This window comes from Lepisma saccharinum, chromosome 7 (genome assembly GCF_977018435.1).
Source record: "Lepisma saccharinum chromosome 7, izLepSacc3.1, whole genome shotgun sequence".
Lineage (NCBI taxonomy): Eukaryota > Metazoa > Arthropoda > Insecta > Zygentoma > Lepismatidae > Lepisma > Lepisma saccharinum.
In genome coordinates, this window is record NC_139235.1 from 68,359,255 (window position 1) to 68,384,436 (window position 25,182).

Below are 25,182 nucleotides of genomic sequence, written 5' to 3' on the forward strand. Positions count from 1 at the left end.
CACCAGCAGAAGGCAAATTGTTTTGTTATTGTTAGCATTCGACTTGAAAGATTGTGGAAAATCGCCGACAACGAAAGGCGGCACGTTAGCTTCATCTGTGAACACAACTTTCTACCATTCTTTGTCATAAAAATTCCTCGCGATAATAGAGCCATCCCAAACCCCTTGTGTCGGTGCTGAGAAAGGGCAAATTTGAGGGTGTTTTCCACGCACCCTCTAACCGGAAAATGCGGAAGAGATGAAAGATGTTGGTCGGTTCCCTCGGGCGGTTTACTTTCTTTTGTTTGAAACATGTCCACTCCTGAAATGGAGATCTTCGGTATATTTTCGCCAAACACAGGGTGCTGGGTTAAGCACCATTGTTACAAAAGTATCTGTGACGTTTACACCGTAAACAATGCGAGCCACTCCCCTTGCCCCCCCCCCCCCAGTGCGCACGACTATGCCGCCCCTCCGCCCCCAAGAACGTCGTTCATCCGCTACTATTAGATCATCGGATTTTCTAGCAGATCTTCTGGTTTCCCAAGGAACAATCTCCCGAATTTTTTAAATCTGACCTGGCAATACTGCCCCGAACACCGATAACTGCAGGGAAGTTGCGCGAACGCTTTGGACGGAAGGTTTTTTTCCTTGTGGTCGAGCTACAGACACATTTTAGAAGAAAAAAATGGTGTTGCAGGGTGGCCACTGTAGGACCGTGACAAAATTCAAGGGTATACAAGCAGATGTTTTCTCTACATCAACGTATTACGAATCTCACCATTAACACATATGCACACACAAATATATTAACAATATAAAGGGTCTGTGTAATTCCAATGTATCCAAAAATTCTAAATCAATTCAATTAAACGGTAGTACATATATTTAAAATATTTAATTTAAGGTACAGAGTTTACATTTGCGAATTCCACATATTCAGACTCGAAATACATCTTCAAACACAAGTGACGGATGTTACGGGATATACTAATCTGCAAAACTTTGTTAATTGTACAAGAACTTCAAACTCGAATTTGTCTATTCAACTTTAGGATATCTTATCTTACAATATTATTTCATCTGGCAGGTAGACTGTTCTGCAAAATACACTAAAAAAGTAAACGGATTGAGAGAATTCTGTTTTATTCTCCCCGTAGCTTTCCTTTCCTTCCTCGATAAATATACAACCTATACCGTGAAATCTTGCCTCCGAGCATTTATAAATATGTATAAATTCAATGGGACTTGGATTAATAAAAGTTGCAATTTTTCACGTCTATGGAGACAAATTCACGTATAATTCACGCTGAATTTCCTGACCCAATAATTCACGCAGAATTCCAGGAATTCCCTGTGAGTAGCCACCATGTGTTGAGAGTACGTACTGAGCAAAAGTGCACATAGAAATATACTCAGTGCAGTGACTTGTACAAATTTGATTCATTCAAGATTGTCGGCGCATAGATGGATAAAAAAAATGCCCCCGCTACCAGACAAGAACAAATTCCCTCCCGTGCTCTCCTGATCTCATTTCGATGATAAATATCTGCGTTCTATTTCCACCCAGCATCGGCAGATCAAAGAGTTTCCATGCTAGCTAAGCCAGCCTCGCAGAAATCATCTCTGGAGATGCTAGCAGATATTACGTCAAGCGGACTCCCCGACCTCCGTCTATATATAGAGAACTGGATTAATGGTTTAAAATTCATATTTCCATAAGGACACACAGTCTCTTCAACCTCGAAACTGCTTTTGCTATTATGAGTGGAACTAAGATTGTCACAGTGTGACAATATGGCAGCAATGTGTAGGGGTCCCGGGTGCGAATCCCGGCCTGGGCAAGTGTGTTCTATGTAAATGTCCTTTCATCAATTTCATATCATCACTCATTCTTATCGTTGCGATTAGCCAAAAGTGGCAGAAAAGCGGCACTAAATCAATGAAAGCAAAATGGGCAATTCGTACAGAAATGTTGCTACACCTAGGGGCAATGTACGACTTTAAAAAAAAGGGGAGAGGGTCAGGCAAGCCGCTTGGATTTTCATCCCAAACTGAGGAGGAAAAAACCTACTAGCATTAAGGTGAAAAATGATAATTCTACTACTAGCATTAAGGGGAAAAATGATAATTCTACTACTAGCATTAAGGTGAAAAATTATAATTCTACTACTGGCATATCAAAAGTTGGTAGAAAGAATAGGAAACCTGGAATCATAAATTATACAGGGTTCCCGCTTATTTTGACAAAACTTTGATTGACTGAATGATGTGATTAATTTTACCTTGCTTTTCTGCCACTTTTGGCTAATCACGAAAATGAAGATGAGCGATGATATGATGAAGGAACATTCACAAAGAACACCCATGCCAAGACAGGGATTAGAACCGGGGAGGATGAGTGATAATATGATGAAATTGATGAAGGGACATTCACAAAGAATACTCGTGCCCAGGTCGGGATTCGAATCTGGGACTCCTGCGTCGTAGCGCGCTGTGGTAACCACTCCGCCACGGAGGTTGGCAAGTACTAAACTATAATTAGTATTTTCAAGTTGTGTTTAATATTGCTATAAAACTTCCTGACATTTTACGACATCCACCTCCTGACTTCTCAAGAGTCCTGATTCAAGATTACGCGTATAACTCAACGACGTGTTACGCGAACAAAATATTTTAAATTGCAAGCACGTTATGGATACATAATTCCTGCATAAATACGCTAAATGAGTGAAGTAACGCATTATTTTTACAACGCCAACCATACAAGCATTTATCGTGCTCGTCCTATATCAACCGAAGAACTTCCTCTTCTCCAGCCCTTCCCACGGCTGGGCGCACACGATGCTTTTACGACGAAATAAGGTATTTGGAGAATGAGGGAGAGATGTCATACGAGGAAGACATTCCTTTTGATATATATGGCTTCCCCCATTATCCGACATGGTCTCTTACGGAAAACTGTCCTCTGAATATTGCAGAAGTGCCGTTTTAGGGCACTGGAATGCCCAAATATGCAGTTTTCGTTTTCTTCCATCGTCTTCTCTCTCTCTCTCTCTCTCACACACACACACACACACACACACACACACGTACACGTGTGCGTGCGCACATGATATTGTCATTGAGTTAGTAGCATAACCAAGAATAGTTGAAGGAATGTGTCTAATCCGTATATCTCTTCTTTTTATTTTGTTGATTGATTGATTGACCTTTATATTATACAGGGTGTCTACTAAAATAACAAATATACAATTCTTGACCTTTTCTTCGTTTTTCTTAACCTTTATTTATACGACCCCTACTTAGGTAAAGGTGGAAATTAGCAACTAAAAAATATTTATTTAATGATCCCTACCAAAAAGCCAGTTAAGATGAAAACTGAAGCTGTATTTAACAAGATAATTAAACTTGCCCTGCACTGCATTTGGCAGACTAGCGAGGCTCTGGCGTCTGGACTCACAGCCAGTATAATCTTATGTGGGGCTCGTGTTGTCATCCCTAGGTATTTGTGACTGTCCCTTCATCCATCTTACCTTACCATCATTGATCCTCATCTCCGCATTAGTAAAAGAGGCAGAAAATTGAAGTAAAATAAACTAAGGATGACTTTCTTGACTGGTAGACACCCTGTTATAATCATATCAGCACATAGGCTCCTTTGGCCGTCACACAATACGGAATAAGCCCCTTAACTAAAATAACAACAAAATAAAAGACAGTCTACTAAAAACTCCCTCCATCAATTTTTAAAACTAACTAATTCCTTACTTATGAAAAGGTGAGGCTGAAGGGACACTCAGCACACACAAGGACAATCACAGAACAACACGGATTATCCTGGCCGTGGATCCAGACGCCAGAGCCTTGTTAGCCTGCAAAAAGCAGTTACCGGGGTGTACTACGGGGAAGTGAGGTTTACTTTTGGGTGCCCCCTTACACGCCGGTTTTTATTTTGTAGGCACACCTGTATATTTGCATGCATTTTTGTTATTCTATTTAGCTTTTCTGCCACCTTTGTGACAACGAGGATGAACGATGTTTACAAAAAAACTGATGAAGGGACACTCACAAAGGAACATTTATTCCCACACCGGGAATCGAACCCCCTAACTTCAGTGGTGAGATAAAATGTCAACCAGCTCGGCCAAGAGTCGACGTACAAACACATCAAGAAATACACCTGGATGTACCAAAAATACAAAATAATGTTCCTCATTTTAGGGCAGCGTTTTTCAACCCCCGTTAAAGGTCCAGGAATTTCATATAAATTCAATTCCGGTCCAGGAGAGAAAATCAGCAATTGTAAATGGGTTCTAGACCCTAAAGAACCTTTTTATGTTTAAAGTATTTCAATTCGGTCCAAGAACCTTTTTTCCGGATGAACTTAAATACGGTCCAGAAACCTTTTTATCGGATGAATTTAAAAACGGTCCAGGAACCTTTCTTCTGAATCAATTTGAATACGGTCCAGGAACCTTTTTTCAATGAAACAATACGCAACTTGTACCGAATTTAAATTGTGCGAGAAAAAAAAGTTCGGTTCTGCAGCGGAACCCATTAGTATTTATGGGTTCTTGGACCTTTAACAATCCTGATTCAAATCACATTAATAAAATAGTAATCAGTGCTTTCTGAGTATAATAATATAGTCATCGATTTCCCAATTAGTATTAACTACATTTCGGTGTTCTAAATTGAACATGCCAATCAAAATCAAAGTTTACTAAATTAATTTGAGAGATGTAAAGAGTGACCCTTATTGAAGACACTCAAATGTCAATTAACCTCTCTTCCGCATAATACACCCTGAAGTGCATTCTGCAAAATAACGAGGCTCTGGCCTGTTGTGTCCTATCCATGAGTGTTCCTTCGTCACTTTCACCATAGCACTCATGCTCATCTTCGCCATTAGGCAAAAGTGGCAGAAAAGCGAACTAAAAACAAATCAATCTTCATTTCCAGCTATACCCCGTGACAGGTTAAGTTTGCAGCAGGTTTTATGTATTAAACCGCACGAGAACGGCGCGCAGCATCTCCCGTGCGAGTCTTGCCTCAACCGCCGGGTTGTTCATATCACAGACAGTGAGAAAATCGGCAGTATTGTAGCGGAACTATATTCTGCGCGCACGTTTGGGTCTACATGGGCTTAGGTTTCTTGTCGTGAGAAAGCGGAAAGCGTCCAAAACGGAGAAGTTGGCAACAACGAACACTCCGAAGAACTGAGGAAAAATGTAACCAAGAATACTTTCACGTCGCCAGGGGCGGATTCAGGATTCATTTTTTGGGGGAGGGGCACAAATTTTCAAAAGTGTACACACTAACAAAGATTACAGTATTACTTTAAATTAAAGTTTACCATGGTGAAACAAGTCTTTTATACTTTAATATTTCTTTAAGTACTAATTCCAGTCATCTGTACATGCAGCCAAGTTATTAAGAACAAATATATTTAAAAATTACATTGTAAAAAAAACAATATATTAAAAATAGCGTACTCCTCGCGAACACAGAAACGCACAAGTTGCAGAAGTATTTTCATATTAAAAACAGTCTGTTTCACTTCATTTCTTAATTGTTTTTTTGCTTTATAATTAGTTTAATGTAGCACCTGGGTCCTTTTCAGTAACATACATGATACATGATAAAGCTGCTAGTAATTTGGACACCAGTTTAACTTTTTTAATCGTCAAATAATTGGAACTTACTAAATACATTTAACTCACCCTACAGATTTCGTGAATGTTTCCTTGCAAATATGTCAATAATCTCCTCTGGTTTCACTTGGTATTTGTCTTTATGAATGTACAGGAGAGCCAAACCATTCAATCGTTCATTACCCATTGTAGATCTAAGGTAGGTCTTGATTTTTCGCAGATTGGAGAATGAAAGCTTAGATGTAGCCGTTGTGACTGGAATCACACACATCAGGTGAAGCAAACTTCTAATGTTGGAATACAAGGAAGAAAAAAATTGTACGCCTCTGCTGGATTATCTGGGGTAGATTTTTCCAATAACCAGAATTGTCTGCATAACTTGAGTTCCCTTTCTAATGCTAAAATAGACTGCACATCATCTTCATAAAATTTAGCTCCCTCAATTATATCTTTAGCTGGATCATCTTCTTCAACAATGAATTTCGGAATTACTTTCTGTAGAGTGCTTAAGACTTCAATCTGGTTTCTTTGAAATCTATAATCAAATTCAGATATTAAATAATCCAGAAAAGGGATGAACACAACACATCTGAAATAATCGATGACATTCTTTGAGAGAATATTTGACCTATGTCTTTGATTCTGTGCAATTCTTGGGATTTTTACATCAACATTCAGCTCTTCAGCAAGTGCTTTAATTTCCTGAAAGACTTTATCAAACTCTTGAGCACTGTTCTTTCTTATATCCAATAGAGATGAGTAAACAAGCTGAACCAAGTTTGACGATTGCATTAAATCCATTTGCTTGCTCTGTAGTTGGATTGACAAAGGAAGAGTAACGGATAGGAATTTTGCTAATACTTCAAACTGATCAGAGGCACCAACTTTCAACGATGCACGTGGGCACCAACTTTCAATGGTGTATGGGGGCACCAACTTCAAATGATGTTCGGCACTCAGCAATTTTTAACAATATACGGGGTGCACCACTTTTCAAAAGTGTTCACATAATTAATAAGAATTGTATTTATTAATTTTGTAAATTACATATTACGAGTATAACGTGCCCCTGTGGCCCCCTCTGGATCCGCTACTGCACGTCGCAGAAGAAACCCGATAAAACACTAGAAGCAAAGTGCAATGACAAAACGCGGAATTTAGAACTTTCCAGCAACACACCGCAACTCAAGTTACATTAGAAGTAAGACTTTGAAACCAGCAGGACGATGAAAGTTTAGAGAGTTTCTTGGACAACTCAAACTTCCCGCATTAGCAAACTTCGTGACTACAGCAAGTTCATTACATTCTTTATTCAGGAAAAACCTGAAGTGGCGCCCTGTACTTTCATTACCATGTTCTTAAATAGTATTATTAAGGAGTCATGCAACCTCTTACATTATCATTTTAAAGACACTTACATTTCATTAAACGATGTACTTTAATGAGGTCAATACAATGCTTCAGTTCAGCATATGTAATGATTGTTAAAAAAAAAAAAAAAATTAACACGAACCCGATAGGATATTGTTTGAGTGTAACACTTTAGGATTTTAACACCACTGGATTTCTTATATTTAGGAAAATTTCAGACCGAAACGACAAGCGTTGCGAGTTACATGAAAACCGATCAATCTCCTACAGTGTGAAACGTTGCTACTCACTCGTTTGTTCTCAAGTGGCACGGGCCGCTTGTCTAAAGCAAAATATTCACGGCGTATGCGTGAACAGACCGAGGCGTCAAGAAGCATTGAGAAAACGGCCCAGTCCAGCTACACGCAAGCGACAAGTGAGACATGCAGCTTGTCGTGTCGCTTTGGATTTCACCAATCGAACTCAGGCTTGTGCGGCTTGGCATGCCACTACGGTGTTCGTTTCCAAGCGACATGTCTAACGTATTTCAGGTCATGTGTCAACGTGTGCAAAATTGTAATTTATTTTCATATTTTAAAAAATGGAAACAACAGATGGTGGGTCTTGCCCCCGCCTTCCACCCACTACGATTGAAGTAAACTGTGAGCTCCAATTGCCCACCACCGTGAACGAGACGGAGCGACTGCAACTTGGCACCACTGCAAATTCGCTGCGAAAGTTCTTTCCGATGCGGCGTTGCGTAAAATTCGGCTCGTGTATGGTTCGCTTTATGACCACTATTCTCCCACAATGTAACATAACATGCAGCTAACCATATTCGCATACGGGATACCTCCCAAACATCGGCGGGGAACAAAACACAAAACTTGCAGACAGCACGTCTCGCAGGCATGGCGGGCTGACCCCATTTCAGGCAACTGCAGTGTCGGTGGAACTATTGACCCAGCCCCTGGTCTCCCGCCGCCAAGGACGTTTCTCCGCTCCCGCCCGCGGAGCTCCGTGGCTCTTGCGTTATTCAAGCTCTCCCTGCGAACAACGAGAGACCGCGAAATTAATGCTCCTGAAAGTGACACTTCTCCACAGCTCCGGACCTGTTTTGCTCAGCCTCCGCAAAAGGAGCCCGATCTCTTCTTCTACTTTTCAATGCGGGTTTTCCCGATTCCTTTGAAGATCTAGTTTCTTTCTCCGTTCCCAGATGAAATTCTTCCAGGAATGGTAATCGCGCGACTGGTTCTGCAAAGCTATGGATGAAGAAACAAAAGAACTGGAATTCCCTTGTCTGAAGGTTCCCCTGGGCTTCAGTTTGGTGTTAGCAACGACTTATTACTATTTTCCTTTTTCGAAAATTTCTCAAGCTTCGAGGAATCATGCGGAAACTAATAATTTGAGCAATGAAATCTGTTTAGTAGTCTTCTTCCAGCATCCACGGTCGTCGCGGGAGCGGATCCGAAATTCGTCGATCTTATCCGAAAATCTCCATCTCCTGTCAGCCACCAAATTTTTCCTGGGGAAGCATAATTCATTCTAATCCACGACAAAGATAAACAACTAGTTTTGACCACAAATATACTGTACTAAGGATACAGTCGGTCTCTCTATTCCATAAATGTGTGATTGAGGAAGTAAGTCTTTCTACTACATGAATAAACCATATAGTGCCGCTGGAACATCTGGCCAATTGCTAAGATGTTTAGCTGGATTTAATGAATATGTACGCAAATAAAATACTGCACTTTCGGATAAGAAATAGGCACCTACTCGACACCTTGGGTTACATAAAATAAGGATACTCCATTTGATTTCCGACAGAAGCTGCTATGCTGGTAATTTGTCCAAACGGAAGACTAAATCCTCTGCTGATCGTTTTATTTTACTTGGATTGCTATGGCTAATCGTGAAGATAAGGATGTGATAAGATGAAATCGTTCGAGTTTTTAAGTTCACTTTATGCACAGATAGGATAATCGGGTCTGGATTTGAAATTTAAAGTGATATCCAAACCACTATGTACCTCCACCGGGTATCGAACCCTTGATTACAAGGCGAAGGCGTTAGCACTACGACATCGGGTGAAACTAGTGAGAGGACAATCACAAACACACACAAGCTACATGGAGGATTATACTGGCGGTGGGTCCAGGCGTCAGTCTCTCGCTAGTATCCTAGAATGCAGTCCAGGGTGTACTACGTGGAAGAGAGGATGATATTTCAGCGCCTTGAAAGTTAACTCCTTACACACCCAAATTCTTTGTATGTTATAAGGAAGGGTAGAGTGAGTGTGAGAGAGAGGAGGGTTAGAGAGGGATGGAAGAGGAGGGGAGAGATAAGAATGTTAAGAAATTAATGTCAAACTGCTTATACTAGAGTAATACTTGTACTAATTGGTGAATGAATTGACAGAATATTACATTCTTAACAAAGGAAAATGATTTTTATTTTATTTTACTTCGCTTTTCTGCCATATTTGGCTAATCGCGAAGACGAGGATGAGTGATGATATGATGAAATTGATGAAGGAACACTCGCAAAGAACAACCATGTCCAGGCTGGATTCGAACCCGGGACCCCTGGTGTAGTAGCACGGTGTGCTAACCACTCCACCACGGGGGTCGGACTGAGGAAAACAAATTGGTGCTTCTCTGCTGAAGGCTTTTATTTTTGTCAAGAGCGCATTAATTTTGTTACTCCAATTTGGTTAAAAAAAAAGTTTAAAAAACACACGGAACAAAGACAATTGTGTTAAAACTGAAATTGTGAATTGTGACCAAAATAACACCCAACATTTGAAGAAATACTATGGAGAAGAGGGCCTAATATCGAAAATAGGGACGCTTAGCAGAAAATCATGGTTGAAACTAGTGTGAAATCATTGAAGACTAATGGGGGGAAGGAAGATCTTGATCTCTACATGCACATAAGGTTATTATGATACATGTACATATTTATAATGTTATTAAATATAAATAAATTAATTTGTTACTTTTATGTACGTATATCAGATATTTATAAAGTAACAAAGTAATTCATTTACTAACTGGTTCAAGACGTCAATAAATTACAAAACAGTTCAAACAGTTTTATTATCTGAAGTTTTTGATTAGGTTTTGCTTTCTATTAATATAAATATATTAATTTACTAATTATATATGTCTTGCATTCTTGTCGTAATTTTATTGTGCGTATAAATGTTATTGCTGTAAATCTGTTAATGGTATCTTGAGAGAGAGAGAGAGAGAGAGAGAGAGAGAGAGAGAGAGAGAGAGAGAGAGAGAGAGAGAGAGATAAATAGCATGCAACACTCACAAACACAGCACTTTGTGTTTTCGATATTATCCTGTAAGTGCAAGTAATAGCACAGACCAGTGTATTAGGCAGACACTGATCTCAGGCAGCAAACCTCTTGCGGTTGTCTGTGCTAATAGCTTATTTGAAGTCCAAATTAATTGCTTATCTTGTGTTGTTTTAACAAAAAATTCCCCCAAACACGGATTTTTTTTGGTGGAGGGATTTTTGAGGCCAAGATTGTTGGCGGGAAAACCCCCCTGTTCCACCCCCAGTATTTCACACCCTGGTTAAAACACTGCCAAAGACAGATGGTCTGCATTCTAACCCCGTGTGAGGCACAGGCACTCTTCCATTCCACCACCCGCAACAATGCAATCCAGCTATCAATAATATGGCATCAGGCAGCAACCTAATCTCATCACAGAAGTGACGATGTGTGGCAGTGTGCCAACACAAAGACCTCCCCACCCACTATTCCCAGCATGGAAGCTTCTAGGTCAACACGAACAAGGGCATATGTCTTCAGAATGTATTATGACTATTTCTTTAAGGATCTGCCACGCTGGCTTTTGTCCAGAAGAAGCCATTATCTGCTCTCACACAACATCCTAACGGAGAATAACATGACGTTCGTACATGCAAATGTAAATATGTTTCGCGGTGGCATGTGTGCTCGCTCCCACGGCATGGTTGCTTCTATATATGCCTCTCTGGAACGGGTTTTCCAGGCAACTCTGCAATAGATTCCCACACCATTCTGTGCTGCTTTAACATGTATGTTTTAGGTGTTAAACTGCACTTACTTTTCAACAGAATCAAGTTTGTTCAACACTAATCATTGATTGATTTGGTTTATTTACAAGGGTTGGATAAAAAGTAATGGCAACACTGGTATAATTGGTACTTGACTGTATTGGCAGAGGAGCACGTGTTACATTCCTTCAAAGTAATCGCCCCTCATCTCTACGACCTTCTGTCACACGTATGGAAGGCGTCGTACACCGTCAGCGCGTCCATCTCTGTTGATGTCCCGCAGTGACCGCCCTATAGCACGTATGATCGCTTCGCGCGCGTCGTAGTGCTTCCCGTCCAGTGGTTCCTTCATTTTGACAAAACGGTCGTAATCACACGGTCTCATACTGGTGAATACGGCGGATGTTCCAGTACCTCCCACTACCAGTTATGCAGGAGCACCGTCACATTGTTCGCAGTGTGACACCTTGCATTGTCAAGCAGGATGATGGGACACCGTGCCGTCGCTTCCTTCTTAATGCGAGACGAAGGTGGTGTTGCAAGAAGGTGCAGAAGTAGGCTGCGTTGACCGTCTGCCTGAGAGACGTTGTTCTTCTTGCCTAAACATATTGTTAGGGCGCTTGCACTCTCGTCCTCTGCTTCAGAGTACTGCTGTTTTTGACTGAATAACATACAATCGCTCCCACTCACTGTACTTCCTCGTCTGACATTCCTTTATCAGCCACGAAACGCTTGTGGCGCTGTGACTCACCCCTTTCACGGGACAGCAGTGTTGCCATTACTTTTTATCCAACCCTTGTAAGTTATCAATCATTTGTAGATACCCTGTATTTAAAACCAAATTGCAGTGGAATACTCATTTGAACAACTTTTTTAATTGTTACAATTATCGGTACAGGCGGGAATCGGCAAGAGTATTGGTAACGGTTTCTATCGAACGATAGAAAAGTGTTAATTGTAATTAATTAAAGGAAATAAACATACAGAGAAGCAGGGAAAGAAATTTGCAACTTTGTAAAATAAAATTCACGGTGTTAATATTGCAATATTCTTCACTGGGTGTGTGTATCCCAGTGAGAAACTTCGAATTGAATTTAAAATACCACACATCTTTCGGTAGCTGTGTGCGAAAGAGTTTGTGAAAACCCATTAGGAGATTTTTTTTCATTCGGCGAGATGGGAGAATGCGTTCGCAATGCTTCCGCACCCGTGCGTCGATAAGATTAAATTGACCGGAGCACGAGTAGCTGGCATGTTGCATGCGATTCGACAAGGACTCAATCAATTATACACGTTCTTCACGTAATCCTCTGTTTCGCCGTCATTAGTGGGGGAGCACGTGCGCAAGGAATTGCACGTTCCCACTGCGAACGTGGAAAGCCGATGCGGTACTTTTTTTTCTTTCCAGTCCGAGAACAAACACTGCTATCCCTACCGGATAAATATTTTGATTAAAACCGGAACATGTCTGATATTAACCCTCACGCTCTTGTACAAACAGGAACAAACAAAAACCGGGCCCTCCCCGATGGCGCAGTGGTACTGTCGTTGCTTTGTAATCAAGGGGTCACGTCCCGGTGGAGGCACATAGTGGTTTGGATCCCACTTTAAACTGTAGGTCCAGTCCCGATTAGCCTTTCTGTGCATAAAGTGGACTTAAAAACAACAAATCAAGGAACAAAAGCAATTTCAAGTTTTAAAAAAAAAAAAACAGAAACTTTTAAATATTGGCAAGGCATACAGTTCTCCATCTACAGACAGTGCAAATTTTGTGTTCCTCTTTGTTCCTGCTGTGTTCTAAGCTATTTTCATCAAGACTACTGTCTGTTATTAGTATTAAGAGTGAGTTAAGTCGTAGAAGAATTTACATGTATTTTTTGTAGCAGTCAATATTAGAATCTACCAATAAAGAAGCTTACATAATGTCAGTTACCGTGGAATATTTCAGCCTAATTGTCTTGTTGCCAAGAGAGAAGATAATTTCAACCTAGTTGCCAGTAGAGAAGGTTATTTCAGCAAAATCGCCATGTACTTCAGCCTACCTATCAACCCGTTACACATCCAGAGGTTATTAAAGATAGTTGGGAATACAGGAGATAATTGCAGCCTAGGCAGGCATGGAGAATATTGTTTTGCCCAAGTGCCAGCAGTGAAGATTATTTCAGTCAAATTATCTGTGGAAGGAGTTGTCTCGTTGTCAATAAAGGAATGTTACTAGAGTCTACTTTCTGCAGAGAAGTTAATTTCAGCCTAGTTAGACGTACATGATATTGTCTCAGTCTAGTCACCAGTAGTGAAGATTACTTCAGTAAAATTGTCGTGTTGAGAAGGTTACTTTAGCCTACTTGTCAATAGAGATTATTACAGCTTAGTTGGGAGTACAGATGATAATTTCAGACTTGTTGCGAGTGGAGAAGATAATTTCAGACTTGTTGCGAGTGGAGACGATAATTTAAGACTTGTTGCGAGTGGAGACGATAATTTCAGACTTGTTGCGAGTGGAGACGATAATTTCAGACTTGTTGCGAGTGGAGACGATAATTTCAGAAGTGTTGTGAGTAGAGACGATAATTTCAGACTTGTTGCGAGTGGAGACGATAATTTCAGACTTGTTGCGAGTGGAGACGATAATTTCAGACTTGTTGCGAGTGGAGACAATAATTTCAGACTTGTTGCGAGTGGAGTAGATAATTTCAGATTGTTGCGAGAGGAGTACATCATTTCAGATTGTTGCGAGTAGAGAAGATAATTTCAGATTGTTGCGAGTAGAGTAGATAATTTCAGATTGTTGAGAGTAGAGAAGATAATTTCAGATTGTTGCGAGTAGAGTAGATAATTTCAGATTGTTGCGAGTAGAGTAGATAATTTCTGATTGTTGCGAGTGGAGAAGATAATTTAAGACTTGTTGCGAGTAGAGAAGATAATTTCAGACTTGTTGCGAGAAGAGAATTTGAGACTTGCAGCGAGAAGAGAAGATAATTTCAGACTTGTTTCTAGTAGAGAAGACAATTTCAGACTTGTTGCGAGAGAATTTGAGACTTGTAGCGAGAAGAGAAGATAATTTCAGACTTGTTGCGAGTGGAGACGATAATTTAAGACTTGTTGCGAGTGGAGACGATAATTTAAGACTTGTTGCGAGTGGAGACGATAATTTCAGAATTGTTGCGAGTAGAGACGATAATTTCAGACTTGTTGCGAGTGGAGACGATAATTTCAGACTTGTTGCGAGTGGAGACGATAATTTCAGACTTGTTGCGAGTGGAGACGATAATTTCAGACTTGTTGCGAGTGGAGACAATAATTTAAGACTTGTTGCGAGTGGAGACGATAATTTCAGACTTGTTGCGAGTGGAGACGATAATTTCAGACTTGTTGCGAGTGGAGACGATAATTTCAGAATTGTTGCGAGTAGAGACGATAATTTCAGACTTGTTGCGAGTGGAGACGATAATTTCAGACTTGTTGCGAGTGGAGATGATAATTTCAGACTTGTTGCGAGTGGAGACGATAATTTCAGACTTGTTGCGAGTGGAGACGATAATTTCAGACTTGTTGCGAGTGGAGACGATAATTTCAGACTTGTTGCGAGTGGAGTAGATAATTTCAGATTGTTGCGAGAGGAGTACATCATTTCAGATTGTTGCGAGTAGAGAAGATAATTTCAGATTGTTGCGAGTAGAGTAGATAATTTCAGATTGTTGAGAGTAGAGAAGATAATTTCAGATTGTTGCGAGTAGAGTAGATAATTTCAGATTGTTGCGAGTAGAGTAGATAATTTCAGATTGTTGCGAGTGGAGAAGATAATTTCAGATTGTTGCGAGTGGAGAAGATAATTTCAGATTGTTGCGAGTGGAGAAGATAATTTCAGACTTTTTGCGAGTGGAGAAGATAATTTCAGACTTGTTGCGAGAAGAGAATTTGAGACTTGTAGCGAGAAGAGAAGAGAAGAGAATTTCAGATTTGTTGCGAGTAGAGAAGATAATTTCAGACTTGTTGCGAGTAGAGAAGATAATTTCAGACTTGTTGCGAGAAGAGAATTTGAGACTTGCAGCGAGAAGAGAAGATAATTTCAGACTTGTTTCTAGTAGAGAAGACAATTTCAGACTTATTGCGAGAGAATTTGAGACTTGTAGCGAGAAGAGAAGATAATTTCAGACTTGTTTCTAGTAGAGAAGACAATTTCAGACTTGTTGCGAGTAGAGAAGACAATTTCAAACTTGTTGCGAGTATAGAGAAGACAATTTCGCTAGTAGAGAACATAATTTCAGACTTGTTGCGAGTGGAGAAAATAATTTCACACTTGTTACGAGTAGAAGATATTTCAGCCTAGTCAGCCACGGAGAATACTGTTTTGCCTAGTTGCCACCAGTGGGAAGATTTCAGCCCAGTTGCTGTACGAAAGATTATTACAACTCAGACTGCCAGTCTTGCCTCTTGTTTAGTTGCATCTAGCACACGCATCCGCCTTCCTCTACATCTCCTTGAACACTCCAGATGTTGCAGCCCCAAGTGTTGGGCAAGTTCCAAAGTTTGGAAGACGACACAAAATGAATGGAAGAGGGGGGAAGTAATGAACGTCAACACTTACGTGGCAGGATATGCACCCACTTCGGGCAGTGTTTGTTAATCAGGAATACAAACAAGGCTGCTTACACTTTGGCTTGACTCTGCCCTTGATTAAGATCACAACCCCATGTTGTTACTTCCCTCAGTGTGCCTTGATCTACAAAGTTCTGGATCACCCGCAAGGCATCCATAAACATCCCCTCCGTATACGTAATGTGATGCTAAAGGAGCTTTCAGACCGAAGCGACAATTGAGACGTGTTACTTGGAAACCTGCCTTCAGAAATAAACGCAACCTTTTGTGTCGAAGTGACATGGTAAGCTGTACGTGTCGCTTGCGGCTCGGACATGGAGTGTCTTTTCAATATCGTGCATCGTGTCGTCTAGGTCGGGTGGTGGTGCGTGAGCATTGATTTTTTTCTCTATTTTTAACAAAGTGCAGGTGCTATTTCGTTTGGCGGTGTGAAACCCGCGTGTCACTTGAGGATTTGACCAATCGAACGCATGCTTGTGCGGCTTGGTATGTCGCGTGTCGCTTCGGTCTGAAAACTGTCTAACACGCACAGCCGCCGAAGGTTACGAGTATGAGTCGTATAATTTAAGTCGTGGCCTGAATATAGGTGTACATACAGTCACACGCAATAAAAATGGGACACCTTAAATACTCGCTTCCTTGCAAGACGTTGTGTGTGTTGCCTAAGTCTACGGCGATAAGTGGATTTTAATAGCATATTTTAAGTGGCAACTTCTACCACCGCCGCAGAGTTACGCACCACACCTAACGCCTTGCAGGGAGTGAGTATTTCAGGATCTAGGTGTCCCATTTTCATTGCTGGTGACACTGTATACATGACGCGTTTACTTGGTTAACGGCCAAGATCTGAAGAGAGCTGCCGCCACGAACATGGGTGGGGAAAAACAGCGGGCGAGTTTTTTCGTCCAATCACACTCAACCTTCAGCCAATGGGCGCAGCTGTCATTCTGCTCATCCACTCCACGTGGAGTCTCAGTCACATGACTGCGGATACGCTGTTGCCGTACTTTGCAACTTCAATGTGGAGACCGTGGTAAGGTGCTAGTACGGGGGAGAGACAAGGTGGCGTAGAGTAGATGTGTGGCAACACTGTGGGTTGAATGTGATTGTTGCAGCTGGTGGGCGCGCTCCGTTGACTTCAAAGGTAGCCGGTCGTTAACGTAGCTAGCGTGTCGACTATACCTTGTGACGCTTCATACATTTCACGCAATCACCATTTAACCTCACTTTGCGATTAGACATAATTGGTAAAAACTGCTGTACAAAATACATTAAGAGACAGGAAACGTATGTATTTTTGGTTATTTTACGTCGCAACCATGCATCGCGACGATAGTGATTGATTTTGTTTATTTTACTTAGTTTTCGGCCACTTTTGGCAAACCGCGACGATGAAGATGAGTGATGATATGATGAAAAGACACACACAAAGAAGACCCATACCTTGGCCTGGATTCGAACCCGGGACCCCTGACGTCGTAGCGCTCTGTGTTAACCACTCCGTCACGAAGGTCGGCCGAATGGAAGACTTCAAAAGAACACGATGCTTTATCCAAGATACGAACGTAAGTACACACGTTACGATAACCATTTCGACAGGAAGGCTGGCATTAGGCAATAAAAATCCTGCCTCTCCGATAGCGTACTCTCAATACGTTCCGAATTCGATTCCCGGTAGTGAATTACACAGTGGCTCGAATTTCACTCTTATTTGTAGGTTCAGACATTAGTATTTTATCTGAGAAGAAATTGGATTAATTTTTGTCTCGATTCACAGCAGGATCGAATCTCAGTCTTCAAATACAAATTAAACACTCGATTGTACATTAAGTGAATCAAGTACTTACTTCTGGCTCTGCCCCGTCCGGGTGTAGCCGGACGGCGCTCATGTTGACCTCGCCAGGTCAGCTGACCTTAAGAAACAGCATTGTCGATCCCTGTGAAAGATAAATACAAGCCATTAGCACAACGAATAGTATAACCACAAAATGCAACTGAAATTTCAGTTTTCCCAGTCATTTCTCCGAAATGGACAAAAATCCAATTTTGAGTTTCTAGGCAACATGTTGTCACAATACCTGATCATTGTGTATCAATGCAGCGAAATATTGCATTGTCAGCTGAGTTGTGCAGGAACTCTATTTGGGACTGTAACAGGATGTCTACCAAAACAAATCCAAAATTCTTGACTTTTTCTTTCCTTTTCCCCTTTTTCGTAACATTTATTTAATCGCCTACTACTTAGGTGTAGTTAGAAATTAAGGAAATATATATTTTTATTCAATGAAAAACAACTACAAGTCCGGCTACGATGAAAACTGAAGCTGTATTTTAAATTTCTTTAATTATTAATGCATGTAAAAATTAATGCTTCAGTCTTCATCCTGGATGGGGAATTATTTAATATTTTTACAAAACTTCCACACATAAAAGAATGTAATTCTTAAGAAACAAAGTGAAAAATCTTAACCACAATTCAATACAATTTTAGATTTCCAAATATTCAATTTTATCAAATCCCAGTACAGGTATATAAAAATGTAAATTCACTGTACTCTAAAAAATAGCTAAAATTCTTGACCACAAGCATAATTTCTTGACTGCTAGACACCCTGTGAAATCAACCTAGATTAAACAAGTAACCAACTAACTCTCTGGTATGACCAAACCTGTAGGTTTACCGCCACGTTTTAGTGTCTCCGGTCTAAGCAGCATGGCCTTGAAATTTGCTCGCGCTCTTCCGCTATTGGAGGCCTGAAATAACAACGGCCCCGCTGCAGAACCTAATTTTATATTTCCACCTCTAGTAGTTTCAGAGACATCGACACAAGCGGGCGAAATCCTAGCGTAAATCTTTTACAGCTTCCCTGATTACCGCCCTAAAACAGGTGGAGGTTGAATCTGTGCGGGGGGAGTCTAGCAACAATGCAGTGTCCATAAAAATAGCATTTCATACCCCCAGGTTTATCTCCGCCGTCAGCAGCACTGGAGAAACGGGCCGGTGTCTCCGACTGAGCCATCACAATCTCTTTTTACGGTTGCCGCGGGACAAAAACAACCCCTCCAGCTGTGGCTTGTGACGTCACCGTTTTACCTCCGGCGGTGCGTCTTACAACCAGGCTTACATAAAAGTATAATCAGATCAAGGCGGACAAGGCATTAAACAGTTTATGACGTTCTTTCGATCCAAAAAAAAAAAGTCAGGTTTCACTCGGGTTTTACGCAAAAAAACACCAGCTGTTCTTCATTTGCGTCAATTGACGTGAAATACGTCACTTGTGCGGTTGGAATTGTTAATGACGCCTCTTTTATATATATCGGTATAGGTTGGATTTTATTTAATGATACCGGCCGATACCTTTCTGGTGTTTTGATCGCGGGTAAAGTTAAGGTAAAGGTACCTCTGTGCATGTGCACACATGCCATGAAGGCACATGGGGGTGATGTGGATATAGAGCTCCACATATTCTTGATCTCGGCTAGTTGGGATGATGTGATCAGTAGGGAACGGGTTTTAAGGTGCAGCACTTTTCCAAAATTGTAGCTGTTTTCATGCCGATCGTTTGAGATGTATTTTCATGAAATCAAGTATGCACATACTTTGTTGCACCTTTTCGTGAGATTAGCACATTCATCCCATTTGATGCTTCAGCACCTTTTCCCTTCCTTTTCATTCATGTTTGTTAAAAAAATCGGATAGCAAAATAAATTGTTTTCACTTTTCTTGAGCAACTACATAAAATTCTATAGTCTCAGTTTGTAGAGCATATCGAGAGCTATAAAATGGTATAATGTAATCATTGCAGCCCCAATAGTTCCCAAGATAATGTAGTTTCTCCACATATAAGAATCTCTTGAACTCAAAGCGTCAGCGAGTTACATTCGAAAACATAGAAATGTTGAGCGTAATCCAGTATAACAACTTGCACCCTTCCTTATATTATACCACGGCCATATCTTCAGGGTAGGGTTCTTGTTAGAAATGAAATTGGACAGTAAGCCTACCAATGGAGACAGTTAATGGATTATATTATATCTTTCTTTGTATATGAAGATTATAGTTGAGAACACATAAGAATATATTCATATAAAAGTAATCGGACTTTTACAGAAATTTCAATTGCTATAGTTCTTATTTACTTGTCGTAACTTTCACACACATTCACTTGTGTGGACTTCCTACGGGATCTGGGTCTTGACTTGGACTTCCGTCTAGATCCGGGCATGGACTTCCTTCTAGACTCCAGCTGGGACTTCCTTCTGGATCTGGACTTATCTTCTTATATCACAGAACCTTTGCTTTATTAATTGCCCTATTCGAGTAGACTAAATCCCAGAAAGTTTTGCCATTTCTTTTCCCAATACTAACATCAAGTCCAATCTAGTAACCCACCTTCGGGCGTCGATTAGAACGCGCCACCAACTACACTGTTCTCAACCACAAGTGTAAACTTGGTGCTGCGGTTGACAAAGCGCTCCAAGTCGGTGGAGTGATCGTGACGCGCAACCAAAAAGTGCTGTGGGTCGCGATCGGAAAGCGCCACCAACCGATGTAATAAAAATTTCCACCAAGGGGATCGTAATAAGTAGACCTCGGATTTTAGGTTTTTAAATAATAAGTTACACAGCGTTTCATTAAAATACGCAACAACTGACGGAGTTTTATAGAGCCTAAAATAACCTATTTTGCTTGTCAGAACCTATTTTAGGTCTATGTGCCTAAATTGAACCTTTTTGAAGGTTTTTACAGGATTTTTATATCTCACAGAGGTATTTACTACGTTTGGTGGAGAAATAATTCAATGACTGCCGTGTTTAAAACATGTTTTTTGTCGATTTTCCTCCCTTCAAGTATATGATGTTTATCAAAAATTTAAACAAAACAAACAATGTCTGACGTCACTGTTATCTGCAGACAGTGGCGGCGAAATGGGACAGTTCCCCCCTACTTTTTACCCCTGCACTATAGACTCTTAATGCTAAGCCTTGCCTACTAAGATAAAGAAAACTGTCCTGCCCCTCCCCTCCCCATTCTCAGCTTAAGCACCCAATCGTCTCTACAGCCTGCACAGTCCCAAGTGCAAACTTCTGATCTGTGTTGCCTTGCTCGCTTTCTTGTCAGTTTGACCCTCTTTGGCATTCACGCCTTGCGAAGTAATGTCTAAGTATTCAAATTAGCACTACTGACTATGTTTCTGTTGAAAGATAATTTTCAGCACATGAAATGATCCTCACAGACAAAAGGTGGAGTTTGAATGTGGATATCGCAATAAGATTCATGGTGGTCACTAGGACCATGATAAAATTCAAGTATAATTTCTGGTTTTCAAGGCGAACTTTCCAAAAATTCAAGGATACAAGCACATGTTTTCTCTATTCGAAACTTACGTATTAAGGGCTCTCACCCTCCCTTTTACACACAACAATACTAACAATATAAAGGGTTTGTATGATTCCAATGTACCCAAAAAATTTACCTAATCAACTTCAAGATATATATTATTTTGCAATAATCTTCCGTCTGCCAGATAATTGTTCTACAAAAGACACTAACAAAGTAATCGGATTGAGAAAATTTAGTTTTATTTTCCATTCAGCTTTCTTCCTAAAAAAATAAAAGCTAAACTGAGAGAACGTTGCCTCAGGGTACTTATAAACATGTATAAATTTAATGGGATTTGGATTAATAAAAGTTGCAATTTTTCACGTCTATGGAGAAAAAGTTGGAATAGAGAAACCATCCGCTTGTACCTTTTTGAATGTTTTGCCAAAATTCATGAATAATTTCCAGAGCCAATAATTCACGCATAATTTCCGGAACCAATAATTCACGTGTAATTCCCAGAATTCCAAGTGAGTAACCACCCTGATATTGTACAGTAAATTATATAACGTAATTAATTTATCATATTAACAAGTAACTTTTTCTAACAGCACAAGTGCAGTATTATAATAATTTGTAGATAATTTTGAAAATGATATAAAGAAATGAAAATTTGCTTAGAAAATTGTTAGGAGAGACAAATTTATATTAGTCTTTTCATTTCTTTACATTTCGCATATACTTGCATATGAGCACCTTGCTAATTTTGCCATTATCTTAATTAATTTGGTCGTCTTTATATCTTTTCTTTTTTCTTACATTGTATTTTATTATTGTTGATCTTCCTAATTTACTTTTACGCCCAAATACACTATCATTTGTCTATAATGCAGCGATCTGCCTTTTACGCACCTTGTGCTGTCATCTCTGTTTCACTTTAGCAACTATTTACAAGTATTAGGTCTATTGGGTACGTAACAAAGTTGTAACCAAGTGAATGCCACGTTTACTTCCTAAATACAGGATACATCATGCAATTATTACCAAGTATGTTATTTGCATAAAGAATATTAGTAACTGGTTTAGACCTGAATAAAGGCATATTATCAGTACCTTTTTGAAAACATTTTCAGACCATTTATTTCCCTTTCGCGAGCATAATTTTGCACCTCAAAATCATTTCCCTAGTGATCAGCATCAAGCCCGGCTGCGCCTCAGAACCGCGCAGAAACAGGGAAATGACTGGAAAAAATCCTGGTCCAGATCACCTGTTCACGGATTCAGATGCTGTACCAATTCAGCTATCGTTCGCGGGGTCCGCGCGACACTTTCGCAGAGTCTAATTATCATTTAAGTTATGCAAAATTCGAAATTTCTATTGATTTTGTACCAATATTATGTGAAAACTATATATTTTTATATATTTTATATGCTTTTTTTATATTCTGATATATTTTGAATATTTTAAAGCAAAACTCTAAAAGCTGCTTATAATTGGAGGGCAATACTTGCCCGCTAATATTAATTAATATTTTGAACAATTTTTAATTGTAACAATTTTCAAGCATCGGTATCGAATAGGTAAGAGTATCGCCATCAGTATGGATATTGTCTCAAAGTGGTATAGGCTCAGCCATAATTCAAACTAAATCCCACAACGTTACACACAAAGCAATTAGCATCAGTCTTTCCGTACGTATTTGTAATATATTATTTTGCGTCGCTTATCCGCCTCTTACAAATAATCGCGTCGGTGAGGGTGAATGGTGAAAAGATTAAATTTAAGGACATAAGAACATCTAATTCCAGGACGAGACGGAGGTGAGGCGACATTATGTATTTGTGTATTTCGCAGAAATGCAAAACGATGGCATAAAATGGATCAATACCGGAAATTCACCGACTTCTGTGACACAGTGGTTAGTGTGTAGCGTGTAAGAATCAGGACATTTTTTCATATATTTTATCAATTCAGCATTAAGCCCAGACAAGTTGAAAAACGTCGAGAATTAAAAAACAATATATGCAAAATTCTCTCGCAACTAATACATAAATCACATATTTGTAAGCAAATTTTAGAAAAAGACAAAGCCTCCAAGAAGAATTTTCACATAATCCCCAGCTTTTGTTATTTAGTGCGCTCAAACTAAAATCTCCACACCTTTGATAAAAACTGAGGCAGACACAATGACAAAACACAAGATCAATAAACAACTTCGCAGACGATTATGGTGACTGCGCGCCCGGTCACCTGAACCTCGATGGCAATGTCCGGGGCGTACTAGGAGGAACGGAAAATGACATTTGAAGACTACAGGGGAAAAAGGAGGCAAGTCAGTTTTCCATAATTGTACAGAATAGCAAATTTAAAGTTTGGAACCAAATAATCGTTAATCTTATTGATGTATGTTCTTCATTACATGTATTATGAAGCAAGCGTATATTTCTTTGTATGAAAATGAAATATGAAAGAAATTGATTCAACAAGAGTACAAAAGTTATGACAAAAACTTTCTTAATGTAACAGTTTACATCACTATGAAGTGGTGCACAAATTCACTTGTTCAGATTTAGCAGTGCTGTCCTTAATGTTTCTGTCCCTAGGTCCATGTGGCAGGTTTGTGTAGTGAACCTGAGACTCTCTTGTGAAGAACACTTTCAATTCCTGAAGATCTTTGAACTCTTCGTCTGATATTTGTAATAGTCCCTCATAAGGTCGAGCACGGTGTAGAAATTCGTTAGATTCCAGATGAGGTGCAAGGCTTCTGTTGTTTTTTTCTTCCCGCGCACGATTGTGGAAATCCATTCTGCATTGTAGTGTTTCAGATGCATCATCAGACGGTGAAGTTACTTTCGTAAAATTACTTACCTCCCTTTTCCCCTGTATTCAACTGACTTACCTCCTTCTTCCCCTGTAGAGAAAAATCTTAAAGATTAAATTTCTCAGTGACTAACCTCCCTATTGTTCTGACATTGAGTCCACATAAACTACATCAGTGAAGCTACATGAATCTGATGTTAACTCATTTTCGACAATTTACCGACTTGCCTTTTCCCCTGTAGTTTTCATTTGAGTGCCTTCCGAGAATGGATCAACAATTTAACGGGGGAAAAATCGGTGGCGTTCCTAGGCTATCGAGTTCGTATGAGAAAAGAGCCTTTCCGGTGGCGTAGTGTTAACGAAGTGGCATTGTAATCAAAGGGTGACGTGTTCGACCCCCGTCCGCACACCCAGTGGAGACACACTGCACAGTGAATGGATCCCACCTTACTCTAGGTCCTGTCCCGTTTAGCCTATCTGAACAAAAAAAAAAGAATGGATTTACTCCCTCTGTCCCAAAATTATTGTCCGGTACACTTTTGTTTGTTGTCCCATAATAATTGTCCGATATTCAAACTGTGACATTGGTGTATACAGAAGAAGTAAATAAAACACGGGAATGTGTCATACAACGTTATTACTCAAGGATCAGTACAAATTGGCCGATCAAGTATCCAAAAGAACCTAAATAAAAAGTTACCATTTTGGCATACCGGACAATAATTATGGGACAGAGGGAGTATTTATTTATTCACTTTTCTGCCACTTTTGGCTAATCGTGAAGATGATGATGAGTGATGATAGGCTATGGTGGTATTGATGAAGGGACACTACAAATAAACACTCATGGCCACGCCCGGATTCGAAGCAGAGACTCGTGGCGTCGTAGCGCACTGTGCTAACCACTCGATCCCGGAGGTCGGCTTATATTGACTTCTCATTAGATTGGGGGGAGGGGTAATGATAACTATATCTTTACTTCGGGTGAGGTTTTGCCACAGCAACTACATAGGTTTGATTGATTGATTGATTGATTTGGATTATATAATTTCGCTTTTCTTTCACTCTTTGGCTAATCGCGAAAATGAGGAGTGATAATATGATGAAGAGACTATCACAAAGAACACACATGTCCAAGTCGGGATTCGAATCCGGGACCCCTGGCGTCATGGCTCACAGCTACATAGGTAAGGGTATACGTAGTTGACTACATTTTAACTATTTGTAATGTATCTCTTAAAAATAAATACATAAATAAATTTGGGCGAAATGAGAGTCGTGAAATATACCAATCGTTCTCTGGGACGCCACTACAAAAAAAAAAGTAATACAAAGGGGGATTGAGTGAGAGAAAGTTTGTGTGTCTGTACGCGTGTGTTCGTAATGGGAAACAA

At 40.0% G+C, this 25,182-nt stretch overlaps 1 protein-coding gene across 6 annotated transcripts in view; it reads right to left on the reverse strand.

The window, feature by feature from the left end:
• Positions 1-25,182, reverse strand: part of LOC145989899 (uncharacterized) — a 267,058-nt gene that overhangs the window by 106,639 nt on the left and 135,237 nt on the right. For all 6 annotated transcript variants that reach the window (XM_083125393.1, XM_083125392.1, XM_083125391.1 and 3 more), the window contains exon 2: positions 17,492-17,581. In XM_083125393.1, the coding sequence (XP_082981519.1) occupies positions 17,492-17,533 (42 nt within the window). In that variant the 5' untranslated portion in view covers positions 17,534-17,581. The remainder of the gene's footprint in view (positions 1-17,491; positions 17,582-25,182) is intronic.